The sequence below is a fragment of the Pseudophryne corroboree genome, chromosome 2, assembly GCF_028390025.1.
Source record: "Pseudophryne corroboree isolate aPseCor3 chromosome 2, aPseCor3.hap2, whole genome shotgun sequence".
NCBI lineage: Eukaryota > Metazoa > Chordata > Amphibia > Anura > Myobatrachidae > Pseudophryne > Pseudophryne corroboree.
The window spans coordinates 752316363-752338850 of record NC_086445.1 but is presented as its reverse complement, the minus strand read 5'-3'; the positions used below and the strand labels follow the sequence as shown (position 1 = coordinate 752338850).

Below are 22488 nucleotides of genomic sequence, written 5' to 3'. Positions count from 1 at the left end.
CCAAACCCCAACCCTGGCACACCAAACTCACACGATTCCTACAAAAATGTTCACGGTCTGCAGAACGCTCCTGGAGGAGATCCCACTCTCTGGCGGACTTTCTCCATTTCAAGTTTATCCTCTCTTCCTATAGCTCTGCTCTTTCTCTCGCCAAGCAATCCTTTTTCCAAACACTCATCTCTTCTCAGTCCTCCAGTCCACGCCGACTCTTTGAAACTTTCAACACTCTCCTTCGCCCTCCTCCTCCTCCCCTCCCCTCTTCCCTCACTCCCACTGACTTTGCCTCCTTCTTCATCTCCAAAATTGAGGATATTCAAAATTATATCTCCTCCCGTCACCCCTCTGCTGCCCCCCTGCTCCCACCATCCCTCCCGTCCATCTATCCCACTCTGTCCTGCTTCCGTCCCACCTCAGACAAAGAAGTCCACTCCCTCATCTTATCCTCTCCCCCCACAACCTGCCACTTGGACCCCCTCCCCTCCCGTCTTCTCCGCTCCCTCCCCCCCTCTGCATGCTCCCACCTTGCTCACCTCTTTAACCTATCGCTCTCTACTGGCATCTTTCCCTCACCATTCAAACATGCTCTGGTGTCCCCTATTCTCAAAAAAGCCAACCTCGACCCTTTATCACTCACTAGCTACCGCCCAATCTCTCTTCTCCCTTTCGCCTCCAAACTACTTGAACGACTGGTCTACAGCCGTCTCACAAGCTACCTCTCTGACCATTCCATCCTTGATCCACTACAATCTGGCTTTCGCCCACTCCACTCCACCGAGACTGCCCTGGTGAAAGTCACCAGTGACCTGCTTTCGGCCAAATCCAAGGGCCACTTCTCTTTGCTCATCCTTCTGGACCTCTCTGCTGCCTTTGACACCGTGGATCACCCTCTCCTCCTCCGCACACTCCAAAATGTTGGCCTCTCTAGCACCGTCCTTGACTGGTTTACCTCATACCTCACTAACCGCTCCTTCTCTGTGTCTGCCTCCGGAACCACCTCACACCCTTCCATCCTTCCTGTTGGTGTGCCTCAGGGTTCTGTCCTAGGCCCCCTTCTGTTCTCCCTCTACACCTCTTCCCTGGGTGCGCTCATTAACTCCTTTGGCCTTCAATACCACCTCTATGCTGATGACACACAACTCTACCTCTCCTCTCCTGATCTGTCCCCCTCTGTCCTCTCTCAGGTCTCCAGCTGCCTCTCTGCCATCTCCTCCTGGATGTCTGAGCGCTCTCTGAAGCTCAACATGGATAAAACTGAACTTATTATCTTTCCCCCAGCCAGAGCAACACCCCCTACAAACATCTCTATCACTGTTGACAACACTATCATCTCCCCAGTTCCCCAACTCCGCTGCCTGGGTGTCACTCTTGACTCCTCCCTCTCCTTTGCACCCTACATCCAAGCTCTGGCGCAATCTTGTCGGTTCCAGCTACGCAACATTGCTCGCATCAGGCCATTTCTCTCCCAGAGTGCAACTAAACTTATCATCCACTCACTGGTCATCTCACGACTTGACTACTGCAATGTACTCCTCACTGGCCTCACTTGCTCCCACATCGCTCCCCTCCAATCTGTCCTCAACTCTGCAGCTAGGCTCATCTTCCTCTCCCGCCGCTCCACTTCTGCCACTCCCCTTCAACAAAATCTACACTGGCTCCCATTCCCCTACAGAATCCTCTTCAAACTCCTCACCCTCACATACAAGGCCATCTCTAATTCCACTGCTCCCTACATCTCCAACCTCCTCTCCCTTCATACTCCCTCCCGCCCACTACGGTCGGCTGATGACCGTCGCCTCTCCTCTGCCTTGGTCACTGCTTCCCATGCACGAGTTCAGGATTTTGCCCGTGCTGCACCCCTTCAGTGGAATGCGCTCCCCCGCTCCATTAGACTCTCCCCGACCTTGCAAAGCTTCAAACGGGCATTGAAAACCCACCTATTCATCAAAGCGTACCCCTCCAATGCATAACCTAGTCCTTAGGCTGCTCCTCCATCCCCCTGCCCCATGCCTTGGACACCTCTGCTTTGCTCGCATACCACCATCAGGCTTCTACCGGCTTGCACCTCATGTCATCTGTCTGTTGCCCCTCCCCACTAGATTGTTAGCTCTTCAGAGCAGGGCCCTCTTTCCTCTTGTCTAAACCCTCTTCTGGACACATTTCACTCAGCGACCATCTTTACCTGCTTTCTCTCCTGCTGGTAAAGGCTCATCTCTATCTATGGCTGCCAGCCCCAAGTAGTACAATGATTACTCCTTCGCTACTTACATCTAAGCTGTATTATGTTTTGAGAATTGTGTTGCTTTTTGTTACCTGCACTCCATTTTTGTTATTTATTTACTGTTATGCTAAGTTTTGTCTCCCTGTACTGTCCTTTGTACGGCGCTGCGAAACACTTGTGGCGCCCTATAAATAAAATGTAATAATAATAATAATAATTGTTCCCTTTTAAAACGGGCGATTAGTAATCCTTCTTCCAGTGGAAGACCTTCCCCTCTTCTGATACATGGCCAGAGGGAGTTTGTTGTTGAAAGGATTCTTGACTCCAAGGTGGTTCGGGGTTGGCTGTCATTTTTGGTGCACTGGAAGGGGTATGGCCCGGAGGAGCGGTCGTGGGTGCGCAGTTGTGATCTTCATGCCCCCAGACTGATACGCTCTTTCTTCTCGCAGTTCCCCGATAAACCCGGTGGTAGGGGTTCTTTGACCCCTCGTCAGAGGGGGGGTACTGTTAGGGTCTCCTGCCCTGTGCTGCCACGTCGTCATGGCAACCGGGAGACAAGTGCTAGTGGTGTAACCTGAGCGCAGCTGATACTCCGGTTCGGGTCTTTTGCTGTGCAGTGGTTATAGGCTCTGTGCACGGCAGGGGATCCGGTGCTGGTTTTTGTGCTCACAGTCTGTGAGGTCTGAGTGGGGCGTGGACAGCACCTGCTTTATAAGGCCTCTTTTCAGGGTAAGCAGATGCTGCTGAATCTTTGTTGGTTAGTCAGTTCATGAAAGTTAGCCAGTACTGTGTAGCTTTGTATTTGTTTGTTGCTTACTGCAAATAGGCCTGGGGATTTGGTATTACACTCTGCCAATCCAGACCTAGCAGTAAGACTGGAGTCAGTCGTTTAGCTTGCTGGGGTTCTGTTACTACTCTGTGAACTTAGCAAGTTTGCGGCTGTATTCTAAGACTTGCCTGTCTAATCCTGTCTCACTGTGCTAGGTGTCAGGGGTCAGTTTAGTGGCAGTAAGCTAAAACCTGTGCACTGCAAGTGAGAATTAGGATTGTGGAGATTCTCCTTGTGTCTATCATTCCATCTCTGACCAAGGAGTTTACTGCCACACCCGTTGGTAACCCTTTAGGGTTTTGCTGTTGCCCTTAGCAACAGCATTTCGGGTTCTCTACGTAGTAAAACACAACATCTTGCTTTTCCATCTGAGCAGTTCTAATACAAGGGAGATACCCAGTTCCTTAGCCTCTGGGCTTCTCTGTTCACTTTGTGTGTATTTTGTTACCCTATCACCTTCTGTGTACATTATGTCATATCCCCCAGTTTGTCTGTGAGTCCATCTGTTTTGCATAACAGTTCAAACACCAGTACATTCCTGCAGACACTGGAGTGCATAACAGTTCTGACACCAGTACTTTCCTGCAGGCACTGGTGTGCATAACACAAGATTGTCATTCCCTTTAAGCTTGATACTGGTGCGCAGGTGAATTTAATATTGTTTCAAAACTATAAGACTTTTAGAGTAAAACCTAAAATTCATCCAGCCAAAGTGAAAGTTACAGGGTACACTGGGGAGGAAATTCCTGTGAAAGGTACATGCTTAGTGACTCTGAAATATAAGGGACAACAGTTTAAAACATCTCTACTGATTGTGGATAAAAATGTACAACCGATTCTAGGATTAAGTTCCTGTGAGAAACTAAGTTTGCTAAAGAAAGTTTTTATGGTGACATCACATGTAAAAGATGACTGCAAATCGATGTTTACAGAATACAGAGACTTGTTTGAAGGTCTAGGTTGTTTGCCTGGAGAGCATAAAATAAATATAGACACGCAAGTTTCTTCAGTGATACACCCCTGTAGAAAAGTGCCGTTTGCGCTGAGAGAAAAACCGAAACAAGAGTTAAATCATATGGAAGCCTTGAGTGTGATACAGAAAGCTGATGAGCCTACTGATGGGTAAGCTCCTTAGTAATTGTTGAAAATAAAAATGGACAACTCAGAATATGTCTAGACCCCAGAGATTTAAACAAAGCTATTAAATGAGAACAACCAGAGATGAAATCATGTCGCAATTTGCGGGAGCAAAATGGTTCAGTAAATTGGAAGCATCATCAAGATTCTGGCAAATGATGCTAGATGAGGCCAGCTCAAAGCTTTGTACATTTAATACACCAGAAGGTAGATACAGATTTCTTCGACTACCATATGGAATATTGTCTGCTCCAGATGTATATCATAAAAAGATACACATGATTTATGAACATATTCCAGGTGTTGAAACACTAATGGATGACATTATTGTCTGGGGATCTACAAAGGAAGAACATGATTCAAGATTGAGACAAGTAATGGAACTTGTCAAGAAAGTAAATCTAAAGCTAAACAAGGACAAATGTGAATTTGGCGTGAATACACTTACCTTTATGGGCGACGTGGTCTCGGATCAAGGTGTAAAACCAGACCCAAGGAAAATATCAGCCATAGTGAACATGGAACGTCCTAACAACAAAGACAACGTCAGAAGATTCCTAGGAATGATTACTTACTTAGGAAAGTTTATTTCTCAACTCTCTGAACGAACAGCCTCTCTTAGATGGTTGTTGGACAAAGATAACGAGTGGATGTGGTCACATGAACAAGAAGAAAGTTGGCAAAACTTGAAACAGATCATTACAGAGCAACCAGTGCTAAAATTCTTTTATCCTGCGAAAAGAATAAGAATTTCAGCAGATGTTTCACAATTTGGCCTAGGCTCAGTGCTGTTACAAGAACATGAGGATACATGGCAACCAGTAATCTATGCATCAAGAGCACTGACAAGTGCTGAAACATGGTATGCTAAGATAGAAAAAGAACTTCTAGCGATCACATATGCATGTGAGCGATTTCATCAGTTTGTGTATGGTCAAACATTTACAGTGGAAACTGACCACAAGCCATTGGTAGCTATCATAACTAAATCATTACATGACTGTCCCATGAGAATTCAACGAATGCTTATCAGACTACAGAAATATGATGTACACTTGCTGTACTGTCCCGGCAAATACATGTACATTGCTGATACACTTTCTCGTGCTGTGGACAAAAGTGAAGGTTCCAAAAGTCTGATGGATGAAGAGATAGAAGCCTATGTTAATTTGATCGTAGCTTCTCTACCAGTGTCTCTTGCAAGACAAGAACAGATTAGGAAAGAAACTGAGACAGATGACACATTGAAAGTGTTGAAAGATATCATTCTGAAAGGTTGGCCAGCAGAAAAACATGCGTGCCCGCTGTCTATCCATGATTATTGGATGTACCGCAGTGACCTTACAGTTGTCGATGGTATTATTAACAAAGGCAATAGGTTTGTCATACCTGCACGACTAAGAAAAACTATGCTGTGCAAGATACATGAAGGCCACTTAGGAGAAGAAAAATGTAAGCGGAGAGCCTGTGAAGTTATGTATTGGCCAAGAATGAACCAAGACATAGCACAGACTACAGCTACCTGTGAATTATGTCTTATGTATAGACCGAAACAACAAGTCGAGCCACTGAGTCCTCACGCAGTGCCAGAGAGACCATAGAAGAAAGCTGGCACAGATTTGTTTGATTGTAATGGGAAAACATACATTGTTGTGACTAATTATTACTCTAACTACCCTGAGGTGAAGACACTACATACAACTACTAGTAAAGCCATAATCAATTGCATGAAGTCAATCTTTGCAAGGCATGGTGTTCCTATGGAAGTGTTCACTGACAATGGTCCTCAGTTTTCCAGTGCTGAATTTAGACAATTTGCTGATGAGTGGGAATTTGTCCATACTACGTCAAGTCCCCACTATCCACACTCAAATGGGTTGGTGGAAAGTTCAGTAAAAACTGTAAAGAGTTTCATGAAAAAAGCTCCAGAAGGTAACGAAGATTTCTACAAAAGTCTTTTAATCTACCGCAGTACACCTTTACAGAATGGACTTTCTCCTGCACAAATGCTGATGGGAAGGCGGATTAGAGCAAATCTCCCGATACATGATGAACTGCTAAATACACATAACTCAGTGTTGGTCAGACTGAGTAAGGAACGTCAACAGGCGAAACAGAAACTGTTCTATGACAGGCGAACAAAAAGCTTATCTGATCTAAAATCGGGTGACCAAGTCCGTCTCAGAGATCACGAGAAAGGTATTTGGGTGCAGAAAGGTATTGTGCAAGCACAAATAGCACCAAGATCTTATACTATACGTACAGAGCGTGGAATGGAAGTAAGAAGAAATCGGGTGGATTTAAGATCTCAACCTAACCATAATGAAGACAACATGACTGAAGAATACCCTTCTTCTGACATGTATGATGATCCTCATAATGGTGAACAAACCATGGTCCAACATGGTAGATGAAACACAGACTGTGTATGAAAGACCCAAAAGGGAAATACGCAGACCTGAGAGACTCATTGAAACGTGTTAGATGATGTTCTTAATATGACGTTGTTAATTGTTGCATTAAAGCGTACAGGGCTTATCTTTAAAGAAAAGAGGATGTGATGTTAGTGTATTAGAATGCTTAATATTTGTAGACACTCCCTTAGTAATATGTGTAAGCCTGAATCTTCAGTGATGGTCCCTGGGACCAGGGGGATGCTGGGAAGTGGGTGGTCCAGTGTGCAGTGTGCCTGGAGTTGGTGATGGAATAAAGCAGCACAGCAGTGAACTCACATGGCTCTGTGTCCTTATGACTGGATTTCCAAACATATGAACAAAACATTCTCAAGTCCTCCTTTCAATATTATATTGTATATATGTGACAATCTTCTTAAAATAAACAGTTTGGGGGCAAGGCCTAACAGCAGATATGATATAATTGTGAGCTTGGTATAAATCAATGGTGTATAGTAAGCCAGATCTTGTTTAGTTAGACTACTTTTGTTTGTCACCAAATGCAAAGTGATGATGACAAAACAAGCAGTAGCCCAGAAATTACAGAGATCAGAATCACTACATCTATTTGTTGGTAACTTTTATTTTTTTCCTTCAGAAAGTAGTGATGAGATCCGATGTCTGGCTGAGAAAGTATTTGCAACTGAAGTTCTTAATGTGGACACCAAGGATGAAATATCTCCCTTTGATGTATTGGAAAACTGTCCCATTGCAAACAGTGAATTGACAGATCACTTGGTGATGCAGGATACCAAGGAAGCTAAGGATAAAAGGTAACACGCATAAAATAGTAAGATCCAATTGCCTGTTGTGTTCATTTTTTTTCTGCTGCATTTAATAAGCAAGTCCCACTGCCTAACACTCATTTTTATAATCGGTTCATCAATGAAATATCAACCAGAATAATTACGTAACCCATATAGGAAATAAGGCTATTTCGTACAACAAATATTGTGTGCTCTGCTTATACAGTAGATCTTTAGCAAATTTTTTTTAGCCAGGCTGGTTTAGCATTTATTCCCAATGCTGTTGTAACCCCCTTTTTGGGTACAAATGGTGTATGTATCGCTTCCCTTTTCCCTCCTACCTACTATATTCAGTGCCGCCACCCAAACCTAACTGTCTGAGTTCCCCAGGAGTCAGCTTGGGTCAATCCCCTAAGGCAGAGGTTCCCAAACTGTGTGCCGTGGCTCCCTGGGTTGCCTCAGGACACTTGCAGGGGTGCCCTGGTTTGGTGGTCCAGGACCAATTCAAATTATTCATGGTCAATGTAATAGCCAAAACCAGTGCTGGTGGCTGCCAGTCATAAAATATGTGGCCAAACAGAAGCAAATCTTATCCCTCACCACACAACTGACCCTAAGGATGACATATATTATAAACGCGATCTACTTAATGTAATATTTCTTTCTAAATTTCTCAATAAGAAATTTTTGGGCTAGGGGTGCCGTGAAAAAAATTCTGATATTCTAGGGCGCCGTGATTCAAAAACGTTTGGAAACCACTGCCCTAAGGTAAGCTAATATTAAGTGCTGTTTTAGCATGCAAATACAAAACATATTACAATGTTTCCATATGTATAAGACTAAATTAGACATGTAGCAAGGACAAGGGACCTAGGGGGTAATTCTGAGTTGATCGCAGCAGAAAGTTTGTTAGCAATTGGGCAAAACCATGTGCACTGCAGGGGGGGGGGCAGATATAACATTTGCAGAGAGAGTTAGATTTGGGTGGGTTACTTTGTTTCTGTGCAGGGTAAATACTGGCTGCTTTATTTTTGCACTACAATTTAGATTTCAGTTTGAATACACCCCAACCAAATCTAACTCTCTCTGCACATGTTATATCTGTCCCCCCTGCAGTGCACATGGTTTTGCCCAACTGCTAACAAATTTGCTGCTGCGATCAACTCAGAATTAGGCCCCTAATTCAGATCTGATCGCCAGCAAATTTGTTAGCAAATTGGCAAAACCATGTGCACTGCAGGGGGGGAGGGTGTGTGTGTGAAAGATATAACATATGCAGAGAGAGTTAGATTTGGGTGGGTTATATTATTTCTGTGCAGAGTAAATACTGGCTGCTTTATTACTGCAATTTAGATTTCAATTTAAACACACCCAACCCAAATCTAACTCTCTCTGCACATGTTATTTCTGCCTCCCCTGCAGTGCCCATGGGGCCTAATTCAGACCTGTTTGCTCGCTAGGTTTATTTTTGCAGTCCTGCGTTCGCATAGTCGCCACCCATAGGGGAGTGTATTTTCGCTTTGCAAGTGTGTGAACGCATGTGTAGCAGAGCTGTACAAACAGATCTTGTGCAGTCTCTGAGTAGCCCAGGACTTACTCAGACGCTGCAATCGCATCATCCTGTTCAGGACCGAAATTGACGTCAGACACCTGCCCTGCAAACGCTTGGACACGCATGCGTTTTTCCAACCACTCTCAGAAAACGGTCAGTTGCAGTGGCTGATTTGCCGCTAGGCAACCTAAGTGGTTGCCTAGGGCCCGCCGGGTCAGGGGGCCCGAAGCGGGCCCCCCGCTTGTGTCACTGAGACACGCTGCCGCTCAGTCTGGCGGCAGCGTGTCTCAGCTGTCAGGAGAGGAGAGCGCCCGCCAGCGCGGCTGTGTCTGGTGCGGCGGCGTATAGCGGACTTCAAACCAGCCGCCGGTTCGTGAGCCAATCAGAGCTCGCGGACCGGCAGCCAATCAGAAGCCGCCGGTCCGCGAGCTCTGATTGGCTCACGAACCGGCGGCTGGTTTGAACGAAATCCGCTATACGCCGCCGCGCCAGACACAGCCGCGCTGGCGGGCGCTCTCCTCTCCTGACTCACCCGTCCCTCACAGCCGGAGCCCGGAGGAGGAGCAGCAGCAGCAGTGCAGCAGCGGTAAGCAGGTGCAGCACTGGCTGCTGTGGGGGCAATTGTATACCTGGCACTGTGGGGGCAATTGGCTGGCACTGTGGGGCATTTGTATACCTGGCACTGTGGGGGCAATTGTTTACCTGGCACTGTGGGGGCATTTGTATACCTGGCACTGTGTGGGCATTTGTATACCTGTCAGGTATACAATTGCCCCCACAGTGTCACATCCACAATTGCCCCCACAGTGTCAGGTATTACCTGACACTGTGGGGGCAATTGTGGATCTGTCACTGTGGGGGCAATTGTGGATCTGGCACTGTGGGGGCATTTGTATACCTGGCACTGTGGGGGCATTTGTGGATCTGGCACTGTGGGGGCATTTGTATACCTGGCACTGTGGGGGCATTTGTGGATCTGGCACTGTGGGGGCATTTGTATACCTGGCACTGTGGGGGCATTTGTATACCTGGCACTGTGGGGTCAATTGTGGATCTGGCACTGTGGGGGCAATTGTGGATCTGGCACTGCACTATTGGGGGCATATGTCTGTGTTTCACGTCCCATTTTTAATTGGCCACACCCATTTTTTTGGCGCGTACGCCGTGGGGCACAGTACCTCTATGGGGCATTCTCTGTCTGATTGGTCGCCGCTTAGCCCTGCCGGGAGTGCACACAGACGCTCTTATTCCAGTGAATGGGGCGCGTGCATGTCACGGACACGTGCGCGCCCCAGACGCGGTGATAGGCCCTGGCAGAGACGGAACTCCATCTGTAATGTAAGGGGGCATAAGTCAGAACAAAAATATAGTGCTATGGATTGTTTGAGGTAGGGGGGCCCCAAATCGGTATTTCGCTTAGGGCCCCATGAGGTCTAAATCCGCCTCTGGTCAGTTGACACCCATAAATGGCTTGTTTCTGTCAATCTCCTCACAAACGCCCGTGCAAATACATTTTTCGCACAAACCCATCGCTGAGCGCCAATCCGCTTTGTACCCGTGCGACGCGCCTACGCATTGCAGTGAATATGCATGCGCAGTTTAGACCTGATCGCAGGCTGAACGAAAGCGCAGCCTAGCGATCAGGTCTGAATTGGGCCCGTGGTTTTGTCCATTTGCTAACAAATTTGCTGCTGCGATCAGATTTGAATTAGGCCCCAGGTGTTTATTCATTCTGGATCTCTTCTTTATCTGGGAATGCTTTAATGATAGTAAAATCACGCAACAGTGCTGGCCCCTAACTATAATAATCACTTAGAGGTTCTTCAACTTCCCATTTCTTTGCATATAACTTGCGCCAAAAAACAGGCTCTAATTGTATAATGACTACCGGGCAAAAATTCACATAAAAAAAAATGTTAGTGGGTAATTGAATACCCCCCTTACCGCGTGCCTTTCTCTGTTTTTCCCCTCTTGTATATATTGTTCTATTACAATACACATATTTTAAAATAACTATTAACGAAAAGAGTTCTGTTCTATGTTTATATATTACATATGCTAACTTTATAATTCATGCACATGAGTGATCTTATTATATTACATCGTTGTGGCCACTGTTGGTGCACTTTGAAAATTATGTATCCTTTTGCTATTTATATTTGCTACAATTACGAATGTAATCTTTCAAGACAGCCCTGTCTGAACCTGCAGCTGTTTCTATTTATCGGTGTTTGCTGTTCACACATCCAGTTACAGGAAGGTACCTGGGCAAACTGTCAAAAGAATTTGTTTTGTCTTTTTGCTCCTCTATAAGGTATATACAGTATGACTTGCCTGTTTAATTCAAGCTGGAAGAGCTGCTTTATTATTTACCATCAGCATTCACTTTAGGAATGAGCCATCTCAATGAAGTTTGAAGTCTGTTTCTCTCATTACAGATTGACTGAGGAGCTGTGCAGTAAATGTGTGTATTACAGTACACTGGTGTTAATAAGAGACCCGTTCCTCTGATCCCTCCTTATGATTAGCTGGCGATGGATGTCAGAACAGGGCTGTGCCTCTCGATGAAGGGCTGCCGTAAAACTGAACATTGTTAGGTAGAAGAGTGGGCTTAGGCCTGGTACACATAGAGCAATCTCAGTCTGATATGTCATTTCAGTTATCTCTCCTTCAGCCATTACTTCCTCCCGTGACTAGCGTGTGGGGATTCCAGAACTTCATAGAATTATGACGGCTACTGTCAGTCTAATATAGAGTACCCCTTAGCGAAATCTGTGCATTGTCTAAGGCAGTGGTTCTGCCACTTTCTTGAATCACGGCGCCCTAGAGCATAAGAATTGTTTTCACGGCACCCCTAGGCCCAAAGTTTCATATTGAGAAATTAAGAAAGAAATTTTAAATGAAGTAAATTGTGTTTATATGTTATCCTTATGGTCAGTTGTGTGGTGAGGAACAATATTTGCTTCTGTTTGTCTACATATTTTATACATACTTGCCTACCTGACCCTCTCCATGAGGGAGAAAATACTCTGTTCCTGGACTTTCCTGGTAATGTATGATTGCCATCACCTGTGGTGAAACACTTTTCTTATCAATTAACTAGCTCACCACAGGTGATGGCAATCATACATTACCAGGAAAGTCCAGGAACAGAGCAGTTTCTCCCTCATGGAGAGGGTCAGGTAGGCAAGTATGATTTTATGGTTGAAAGCCACTGGCACTGGTTGTGCCTATTACATTGACCATAAATGATTTGATTTGGTCCTTGACCACCAACCCAGGGCACCCCTGCAAGTGTCCCGAGGCACCCCAGGGTGCCTAGGCACACAGTTTGAGAAGGACTATATTTAACAGTCAGTTAGTGATTCTTGGAATGGACAGAAATGATGACTGTACTTATGGGAGTACACAGCTTCATTGATATGAACAGTCTGCTGGACATTTACCTGCAGCCAATCTGCCTGGGAATTTGGGGGCCGAGTGCATAGTATAGTGTGACTTCTTATACTTCCAACTAACTAAGAGGTCTGGAAGGAAAACAGGAAGTATCCTGCAGCTAATAATAATCTGGGTAGTGGCAGTACAGCATATAGCTAAGGTGAACAACTAGGTCTGAATGAGCAACTAGTGTGTCACATTTTTTTTAATAGTCAACTGGATACTAAAATCAATTTAGGGGTAAATTTACTAAGATGGGAGTTCTATTTAAAATGGGATGTTACCCATAGCAACCAATCAGATTCCAGGTATTATCTTCTAGAAGGTGCTAGATAAATGAGAAGTAGAATTTGATTGGTTGCTATGGGCAACATCCCATCTCAAATAGAACTCCCATCTTAGTAAATTTACCCCTAGAGATCGCAAAAGCAAAATATTTCTCTAATGGGCAAAACCATGTGCACTGCAGGTGTGGCAGATATAACATGTGCAGAGAGAGTTAACGGTTAGATTTGGGTGGGTTATTTTGTTTCTGTGCAGGGTAAATACTGGCTGCTTTATTTTTACACTGCAATTTAGATTTCAGTTTGAACACACCCCACCCAAATCTAACTCTCTCTGTACATGTTATATCTGCCCCCCCTGCAGTGCACATGGTTTTACACATTAGAGAAAAATGTTGCTATTGTGATCAGGTCTGAATTATGCACTTAAGGCAGGGCCGGTTCTAGCCCTTGTGGCGCCCCGGGCAAAAAATAGGGGCATGGCTTCATACGGGGGCGTGGCCAGTTACGCCCCTATTTGTGCCCCCTGTAGCGCCGCTGAAAGAAAAAAAATAAAAGAAAAAATAATACACTCCCCGCTCCTGATTCCCGACCGCTGCAGACCTCCGCCGGCGCCGCTCCTCTCCTCGGATCTATGGGACAGACGTCATGACGTCTCTCCCATAGCACAGCATAGACAGACCCCTAGCGTCTGTGTCAGTCCCACAATGCTGTGCGGTGTGCGATGACGTCATCACGCACCGCACAGCAAAGGTCCTCTCCATGAAGGGAAACTAGATGCGTAGTGTCTAGTTCCCTTCACAGCAGGGGACCAGCGCGGGACACAGCGGGGGGCACAGTAGCAGATCTTGCCATGGTGCGGCGCCCTCTGGATGGCACCGGCGCCCTCCGGTAGGTGGCGCCCCGGGCAAAAGTCCTGCTTGCCCGTGGCAAGATCCGCTACTGCCTTAAGGGGACATGTACAAAGCAGTGATAAATGTGGAGAAGTGAGCCAGTGGAGAAGTTGCCCATGGCAACCAATCAGCATTGACGTGACATTTATAATTTGCATACTATAAAAGTATACAGAGCAGATAATTGTTTGCCAAGGGCAACTTCTCCGCTTCTTCTCCACTGGCTCACTTCTCCACTTTTATCACTACTTAGTTACATGTCCCCCTTAGTCACTAAAGCACAGATACATAGTAAAAAAAAAAAAAAAAAGATTTGGAACTAATAGTTGTCTTTTGTATAATAATTACTAATGATTTAGTAGCCATTTATATGACTACATATTTTGCAGAACTTTATAGATTCAAGGGTCTATTTAACATTGGTGGAGCAGTTTGTTTGATCCTGTGCATCAATATAATTTTACAAGCAATTTATTAATAGGTAACCCTACTGCTGGTCATAGCATACCTCCCAACATGACCCTCTCCAGGAGGGACAGAATGCTCTGCTCCTGCACTTCCCTTTTAATTTATGATTGCCCTCACCTGTGCTGAAACACCTTTCTTATCCATTCACCTGTTCAACACAGGTGTCGGCAATCATACAGTGGGCGGGATGTACTAAAGCAAAAATGCGGTAAAACCCCCGAAAACGGGGGGTTTTACCGCATTTTCATATTTACTAACACCCTACCGCCGCATTTTCGGCGTCCAGGGTATCGCCATCTCTGGATGGCGATACCCTATAGAAGCCTATGGGCTTCTTTTCGCCGACCGCCGCAATCCGCCGACACCGTCGACACCGCCGCAGACGCCTCCCCCCCAGCTTACCTTCCTCCATGATGCCCCGGACCCGGAAGGTAATCTCCTCCTCCCCCTAGCAACGCAGCCGGACGTCCTTCCGGCTGCAGGGGGGAGGAGGAGGCGCCGGGGGCAGCCTGCTGCTGCTACCCGGCATCAAGGCAGTGTGGGGACCCCATGGAGGTGACGGAGACCCCCCGCAGACCACCTAACAGGTATCGCGGGGGGCCTCCGTCACCGCATCGCGATGTTGATCGCATATGTTAGTACATACGCGATCAACATCGCTGCGGTAACCGGCGAGGTGCGGCGATGTATGTTAATAGTAATACATCCCGCCCAGTAAGAGAAAAGTCCAGAAGCAGAGCATTGTGTCCTTCCTGGAGAGGGTCATGTTGGGAGGTATGGTCATAGGTTTTCTCTCCTGCAATGGCAGCCTAACACTGCCGAATGAAGAGTTCCAGCAATATGCGCATGACTTTGCCTGGCCCATATTAAGATGAGTTGCAGTAACCAATGAAAATAGAGGGATTGCAGCCCCTTGTTAATTAGGAGGAAGTAGTCAAACCATTCATTTGGAAAATATATGGGTTATTACTTCTTCCTAAATAAACCCATAATCATTTGCATCAGTCCTTGCCTAATTGGAGCTCCCACTGTAAGTGTTCTATCATACAAAAAACATTTAATGTTTGTCAGAAGCCAAATAACCTACAGGTATATATTTGCATAGTGGCATGAGCTCCACATAGTGTCCCGGTCAGAATGCTAACAATGTGTCACAGTGATGCCCAACATTTGCTCGTTCTTAGGGCCTGATTCAGCTTCAGTCACAATTGCAAGTAATTGCGCAATTGGTGATTTTTAGCAAACTATGGGGTCGATTCAATTCCCCGACAGTTGAATATCGCCGGCGCTATTCAATACAGCGCCAAGTGACACTAATTGTCGGGAATTCTTCTCTCACCCCCGGGGGATGAGAGAGGAAATCCGAGAAAAGTGCTGCCGTGCGGCTGGCGCGAGGCTGATTCTGTCGGGAATCAGCATCGCGGCGGGGAGTTAAGTCAGAGTATGCCCGTTCTCCTGACAAAACAACCTGTTAACTCCAGGAGAATGGGCATTCACCGACTTAACTTGAGCTGAATTGAATAGCGCCGGGAGCTAATTCCCGGCGCTATTCAACTGTCGGTGAATTGAATCGATCCCTATGCATGCGCAAACATCACAGCGCACATGTGCCAGATCATGAACTGCAAACAACTTAGCAGATTTCCGAACCAAAAAGAGGTTGCAAATAGATAAATGAAAAAGGTGTGGTGGAGGCGTGTCAGTGGCATGTAACGGGGGGGGGGGGGGGGGGGGGTGATGTAACGGGGGGTGTAGTGGGTGTATCATGCCTGTGTCCTGGGCGGTGCATTTGCAAATCTGTTAAGAGGCAACCTTAAAATAATCACAAAGTGATTGCAGCTTATGAGTAGCTATGGAGCTGTCCAGACTGTGGAAGTCAAACTGACAGGTGCACTACCATCAATATTTCAGCTAATAATTGCACAAAATCACACACAGCTGATGTGTTAATGCCTGGCTAAGGTTTAGGACTTCAAACATGCTATTTTAATATGTTTGGTGGTTTAATTGTTTAATAACATTTAATGACATTGAACAACTAAGGCGCCCTACACATTAGGCGATGTGCCGCCGAGGTGCCCGACGGCCGACGGCGACCCGGCGGTGGGGGGGGGGGGGGCAGTGACGGGGGGAGTGAAGTTTCTTCACTCCCCCCGTCACCCGGCTCCATAGACGTGCAGGCGAATATGGACGATCTCGTCCATATTGGCCTGCATGCACAGCCGACATGTCACCAGCGATGAACGAGCGCAGGGCCGCGCATCGTTCATCGCTGGTGACTCCACACTGCACGATATGAACGTTATCTCGTTCATTAATGAACAAGATCGTTCATATCGTGCAGTGATATCGGCATGTGTGTAGGGCCTAGAAGTCCTCAGAATCAGCACTTTGCAATGTTTGATGACTTGATTGTTTAATGACACATAATTAAGTGATATAATATGGGTTAGATACCCACACCTCCCAACATGACCCTCTCCAGGAGGGACAGAATGCTCTGCTCCTGGACTTCCTTCTTAATCTACGATTGCCATCACCTGTGCTGAAACACCTTTCTTATCCATTAACCTGTTCAATACAGATGCAGACAATCATAAATGAAAAGAAAAATCCAAAAGCAGAGCATTGTGTCCCTCCTGGAGAGGATCATGTTGGGAGGTATCATACCTCTTAGGTTAAGCAGACAAAAACAATACATTTTACTGTTTGCGAATGTCCGCTAAATTGTGAACATTAGCAAAGTTGCTGAAGGGTACAGACTAGCATCGCTGAATTGCTAGGTACTCTGGGTGCCTCTCCTTTTGTGTACTGAAGTTTTTTTATTGCAAGTTTGCATTGTGGGAGTGTATTGTGTCTATTAGCAGGTTTGTGATTGATCACAAATAAACGCAAATTAACTTGCGTCTGCATTATTTAGCGATCCATGCTGAATTAGGCCCTTAGTCATACTTGCCTACCTGACCCTCTCCATGAGGGAGAAAATGCTCTGTTCCTGGACTTTCCTGGTAATGTATGATTGCCATCACCTGTGGTGAAAAGCCTTTCTTATCAATTAACTAGCTCACCACAGGTGATGGCAATCATACATTACCAGGAAAGTCCAGGAACAGAGCATTTTCTCCCTCATGGAGAGGGTCAGGTAGGCAAGTATGCCCTTAGTTAAGAATCAGTGCTATCTGCCAGCCTGTTGGCTCCTAGGCAAGTGACAAGTTTACAGTTATTATTGTTAACATCACTCCTAGCCACTAATTTTACCAGATAACTGTTTCTTTCAAAGCACCACATAATAACATAAAGGCTATTTCTCCTTCTTAGGAAGAAGCGTCTGCAACGTCTGAAGTTAACTGTTGTCAAAGTTCCTGAAGCCGAAATGAAAGATGTTGCTGTAGTGGATGCCGCAGACTCAGCTCCTCTGTATAAAACCGTTCCAGACTTCCAGAGGGTGCAAATTACAGGAGACTACGCCTCAGGGGTAATTGGATTACTAGCATTCATCATATTCTGAGAAACTAGTTAAATACACACTGTACTGTACGCATTAGGGTGGTCATTCCAAGTTGTTCGCTCACTAGCTGCTTTTAGCAGCATTGCACACGCTAGGCCGCCGCCCAGAGGCGGATTTAGAACTCATGGGGCCCTAAGCGAAATACCGATTTGGGGCCCCAATACCTCAAACAATCCATAGCACTATATTTTTGTTCTGACTTATGCCCCTTTACATTACAGATGGAGTTCCGTCGTGCTTGGGCCTATCACCGCGTCTGGGGTGCGCACGTGTCCGTGACACGTACACGCCCCATTCACTAGAATGAGAACGTCTATGTGCACTCCTGGCGGGGCTAAGCAGTGACCAATCAGACAGAGAGTGCCCCATAGAGGTACTGTGTGCGCGCGATGAAGGCGCGTGCACGCCAAAAAAATGGGTGTGGCCAATTAAAATGGGACATTATACACAGACATATGCCCCCAATAGTGCAGTGCCAGATCCACAATTGCCCCCACAATTCCAGATCCACAATTGCCCCCACAGTGCCAGATATACAAATGCCCCCACAGTGCCAGGTATACAAATGCCCCCACAGTGCCAGATCCACAAATGCCCCCACAGTGCCAGATCCACAAATGCCCCCACAGTGCCAGATCCACAAATGCCCCCACAGTGTCACTGTGGGGGCAATTGTATACCTGACAGGTATACAAATGCCCCCACAGTGCCAGGTATACAAATGCCCCCACAGTGCCAGTTATACAAATGCCCCACAGTGCCAGCCAATTGCCCCCACAGTGCCAGGTATACAAATGCCCCATAGTGCCAGCCAATTGCCCCCACAGTGCCAGGTACACAAATGCCCCACAGTGCCAGCCAATTGCCCCCACAGTGCCAGGTATACAAATGCCTCACAGTGCCAGCCAATTGCCCCCACAGTGCCAGGTCTAGAAATATCCCCACAACAGTGCTGCAGCTACTTACCGCTGCTGCGCTGCTGCTGGGGCTGAAGCTGCTCAGAACGCGGGCGCGCGGCTATGTCTGGCGGCGTGTAGGGACTTCAAACTAGCCGCCGGTTCGTGAGCCAATCATAGCTCGCGGACCGGCAGCTCCTGATTGGCTGCCGGTCCGTGAGCTCTAATTGGCTCACGAACCGGCGGCTGGTTTGAAGTCCCTACACGCCGCCAGACTTAACCGCGCGCCCACGTTCTCCTCTCATGATAGCTGAGACATGCTGCCGCCGGACTGAGCGGCAGCGTGTCTCAGTGACACAAGCGGGGGGCCGCTTCGGGCCCTTTGCAACCCGCCGGGCTCTAGGCAACCGCTTAGGTTGCCTAGCGGCAAATCCGCCACTGCCGCCGCCCTCTGGGAGTGTATCTTAGCTTAGCAGAATAGTGAACGAAAGATTAGCAAAACTGCTACTAAATAATTCTTTGCAGTTTCTGAGTAGCTCCAGACCTACTCCTAGATTGCGATCACCTCAGTCCGTTTAGTTCCTGGTTTGACGTCACAAACACGCCCTGCGTTCAGCCAGCCCCTCCCCCGTTTCTCCAGCCACTCCTGCATTTTTCCCTGGCACGCCTGCATTTTTTAGCACACTCCCTGAAAACGGCCAGTTACCTCCCAGAAACACCCACTTCCTGTCAATCACACTATGGTAACTCGAGCGATGGAAAAACGTCATTCGAGCTTGTGTAAATCTACTAAGTTTTGTGTTAAATAACTAAGCGCATGCGCGCTGCGTACCATGCGCATGCGCATTTAGCAGCAAATCGCAGCATAGCGAAAATCGGCAACGAGCGAACAACTCGAAATGACCACCTATGTTAGAAACACTTGTACTGACACAAAGTAATTTTTTAGCAGGGCAAAATTTAGCGTTGAGCAACGTAGTCCTGTGTTGATGGGTGCTAGACAAAGAGACAGGTCTTTCTCTGCACAACACATTGGGGGTCATTCAGATCTGATTGCTGCTGTGCATTTTCGCACAGCGGCAATCAGACCTGGACTGAGCATGTGTGTGCACCACACGGCGCCCTGCAATGGGATGTTGCGAAGGATCTATTTGCACGGGCATTCGCAAGGAGATTGACAGGAAGAGGACGTTTGTGGGTGTCAACTGACCATTTTCAGGGAATGTCCGGAAAAATGCTGGTGGAATCAAGAGTTTTCAGGGAGGGTGTCTGACGTCAGCTCCGGCCCCCGATCAGCCTGTTCTCATCGCACTGGAAGAGTAAGTCCTGGGCTGCGCAGAGACTGCACAAAATCAGTTTGTGCAGCTCTGCTACACATGCGATCGCACACCTGCACAGTGAAAATCCACTCCCCCTGTAGGTGGTGACTATCTGATAGCAGGGCTGCAAAAAACGCAGCCCAGCGATCAGATCTGAATGACCCCATAATCCATCCTATCCTTGCTTTTTTTTTTTATAGTGAGGGATTAACTATTTGACATGGTCAGATGATATGTGACCGCGCCACCCCACTGTGTCCCCCAGTTTTTGACAAAGAGATCCATTGTGCAAAATATAATATATATATATATATTAGAGATATTAGAGATAAGCGGGTTTGGTTCTCTGAGAACCGAACCCCCCCAAACACCGCTGACACTGTCGGCACCACTGCACTGAGGACACCGCTGACACTCCTGCACTGCCGACATTGCCGGCACCACCGCATTGAGGACACAGCTGGCACCCCAGCACTGCCGACACTGCTGGCACCACCGCATAGAGGACATCACTGACACCCCTGCACTGCTGGCACCACCGTACTGAGGACACCACTGGCACCCCTGCACTGCAGACACTGCCGGCACCACCAAATTAAAGATACCGCTGGCACATCTGCACTGTCGACACTGCTGGCATCACCGCACGGAGGACACACCTGACACCCTTGCACTGCAGACACTGCCAGCACCACCGCACTAAGGATACCATTGGCACCCCTTCACTGCCGACACTGCTGGCACCACTGACAACCCCGCGCTGAGTACCCTCTGTCACAGTAAGTGCACTATTGGTGTATCTGACCTGCACTGTATCCGACCTGCACTGTAATCCGTGCTGTATCTGACCCACACTGTATTCGATCCACATTGTATTTGACCTGCACGTTATCCAACCCACACTGTATCTGACCTGCGCTGTATCCAACCCACACTGTATTTGACTCATACTGTAACCTGCATTTTATCCGGCCCACGCTGTATCTGACCCACAATATATACAATTCAGTGTATCCGACGCGCACTGTATCTGACCTTGCACTGTAGCCAACCCTCACTGTATGCGACACGCACTGTATCCAACCTGCACTGTAGCCTACACTGTATCCAACCCACTCTGTATCCAACCCGCACTCTGACCCTCACTGTATCCGACCTGCACTGTAGCTCGCACTATATCTGAACCGCACTGTATCTCGCACTGTATCCGACCTTGCACTGTAGCTAACGCGCCCTATATCCAGCCCAAACTCCGAACTGCCCTGTATCCAACCCACACTGTAACCTGCACTATATCTGACCCACACAGTATCCGACCCACACTGTATGCGATCTGCACTATATAAAACCCGCAATGAATTTCACCTACACTGTATCCAATCTGCCCTGCATCCACCTGCACTGTATCTGACCCCCACTGCAACCTGCATTGTATCTGACCAGCTTTATATCCAACCTGCACTGTAACCCGCACTGTATCCAACCTGCACTGTATCCGACTAGCACTGCATCTGACCAGTACTGTAACCTGGTTAATATGTAACTGTGTGTCCCAAAGTATTCCGCACTGTACTACGCAGGTACGCAATGCTGTTTTTTGCAATTGGGAAGATTTTGGGGAACTGCTCGACAAAAAGGCTGATTGATCGGGGCTTTACATGGGCACAGAGTGCCAGTCATCAGTGACCCAGGGACCCCAAGAGGGAGGGACAGACTGGGCACTGAGAATAGGCATGTGCTGGTGCAGTAGCGGCTCTTGCCACGGGCAAGCAGGCTTTTTGCCCGGGGCGCCGCTACCCTGAGGGCGCCGCCGTGGCAAGAGCCGCTACTAATCCTCCCTACCCGGCTCCCGGCTGCAGCATGCGCCGTGTGCGCCCGCTGCAGCCGGCGTCACTGACTGAAGCTAGAGGTCAAAATTGACCCCTAGTGTCAGTGCGGCACTGCTATGGGAGAGACGTCATGACGTCTCTCCCATAGAGAGGAGCCGGCGCCCGGAGACAGCAGCGGCAGCGGCGGGCCCGGAAGCAAGAGCGAGGCTGGTAAGTATTGTTTTTTTCCCCTTTAGGCTTTGAAAGCATCGCTGCTACTGGGGGCACATACTGGGGGCACATACAGGGGGCACAGCTACAAGGGGCACTACGACTGGGGGCACAGCTACAAGGGGCACAACTACAGAGGGCACATACTGGGGGCACTGCTACAGGGGGAACAGCTACTGGGGGCACTACTACAGGGGGCACAGCTACAGAGGGCACATACTGGGGGCACTGCTACAGGGGGAACAGCTACTGAAGGCACTACTAAAGGGGGCACAGCTACAGAGGGCACATACTGGGGGCACTGCTACAGGGGTAACAGCTACTGGGGGCACTACTACAGAGGGCACATACTGGGGGCACAGCTACTGGGGGCAGATATACAGGGGGCACATACTGGGGGCACTGCTACAGGGGGAACAGCTACTGGGGGCAAATCAACTGGGCGCACAGCTACAAGGGGCACAGATACTAGGGGCACTACTGCAGGGGGCACTGCTACAGTGGGCACTGCTACAAGGGGCACAGCTACTTGGGCAGATCTACAGGGGGCACATGCTGGGGGCACTGCTACAGGAAGAACAGCTACTGGGGGCAAATCAACTGGGGGCACAGCTACAAGTGGCACAGCTACTGGGGGACCAGCTACAGGGGGCAAATTAACTAGGGGCACAACCATTGGGGGCAAATCTACAGTAGGGCACAGCTACA

At 47.7% G+C, this 22488-nt stretch overlaps 1 protein-coding gene across 1 annotated transcript in view; it reads left to right on the top strand.

Moving 5' to 3' along the window:
• Positions 1-22488, top strand: part of AMPD1 (adenosine monophosphate deaminase 1) — a 398148-nt gene that overhangs the window by 74683 nt on the left and 300977 nt on the right. The window contains exons 2-3 of the mRNA XM_063955432.1: positions 7236-7410; positions 17337-17493. Coding sequence (XP_063811502.1) covers positions 7236-7410; positions 17337-17493 — 332 coding nt within the window. The remainder of the gene's footprint in view (positions 1-7235; positions 7411-17336; positions 17494-22488) is intronic.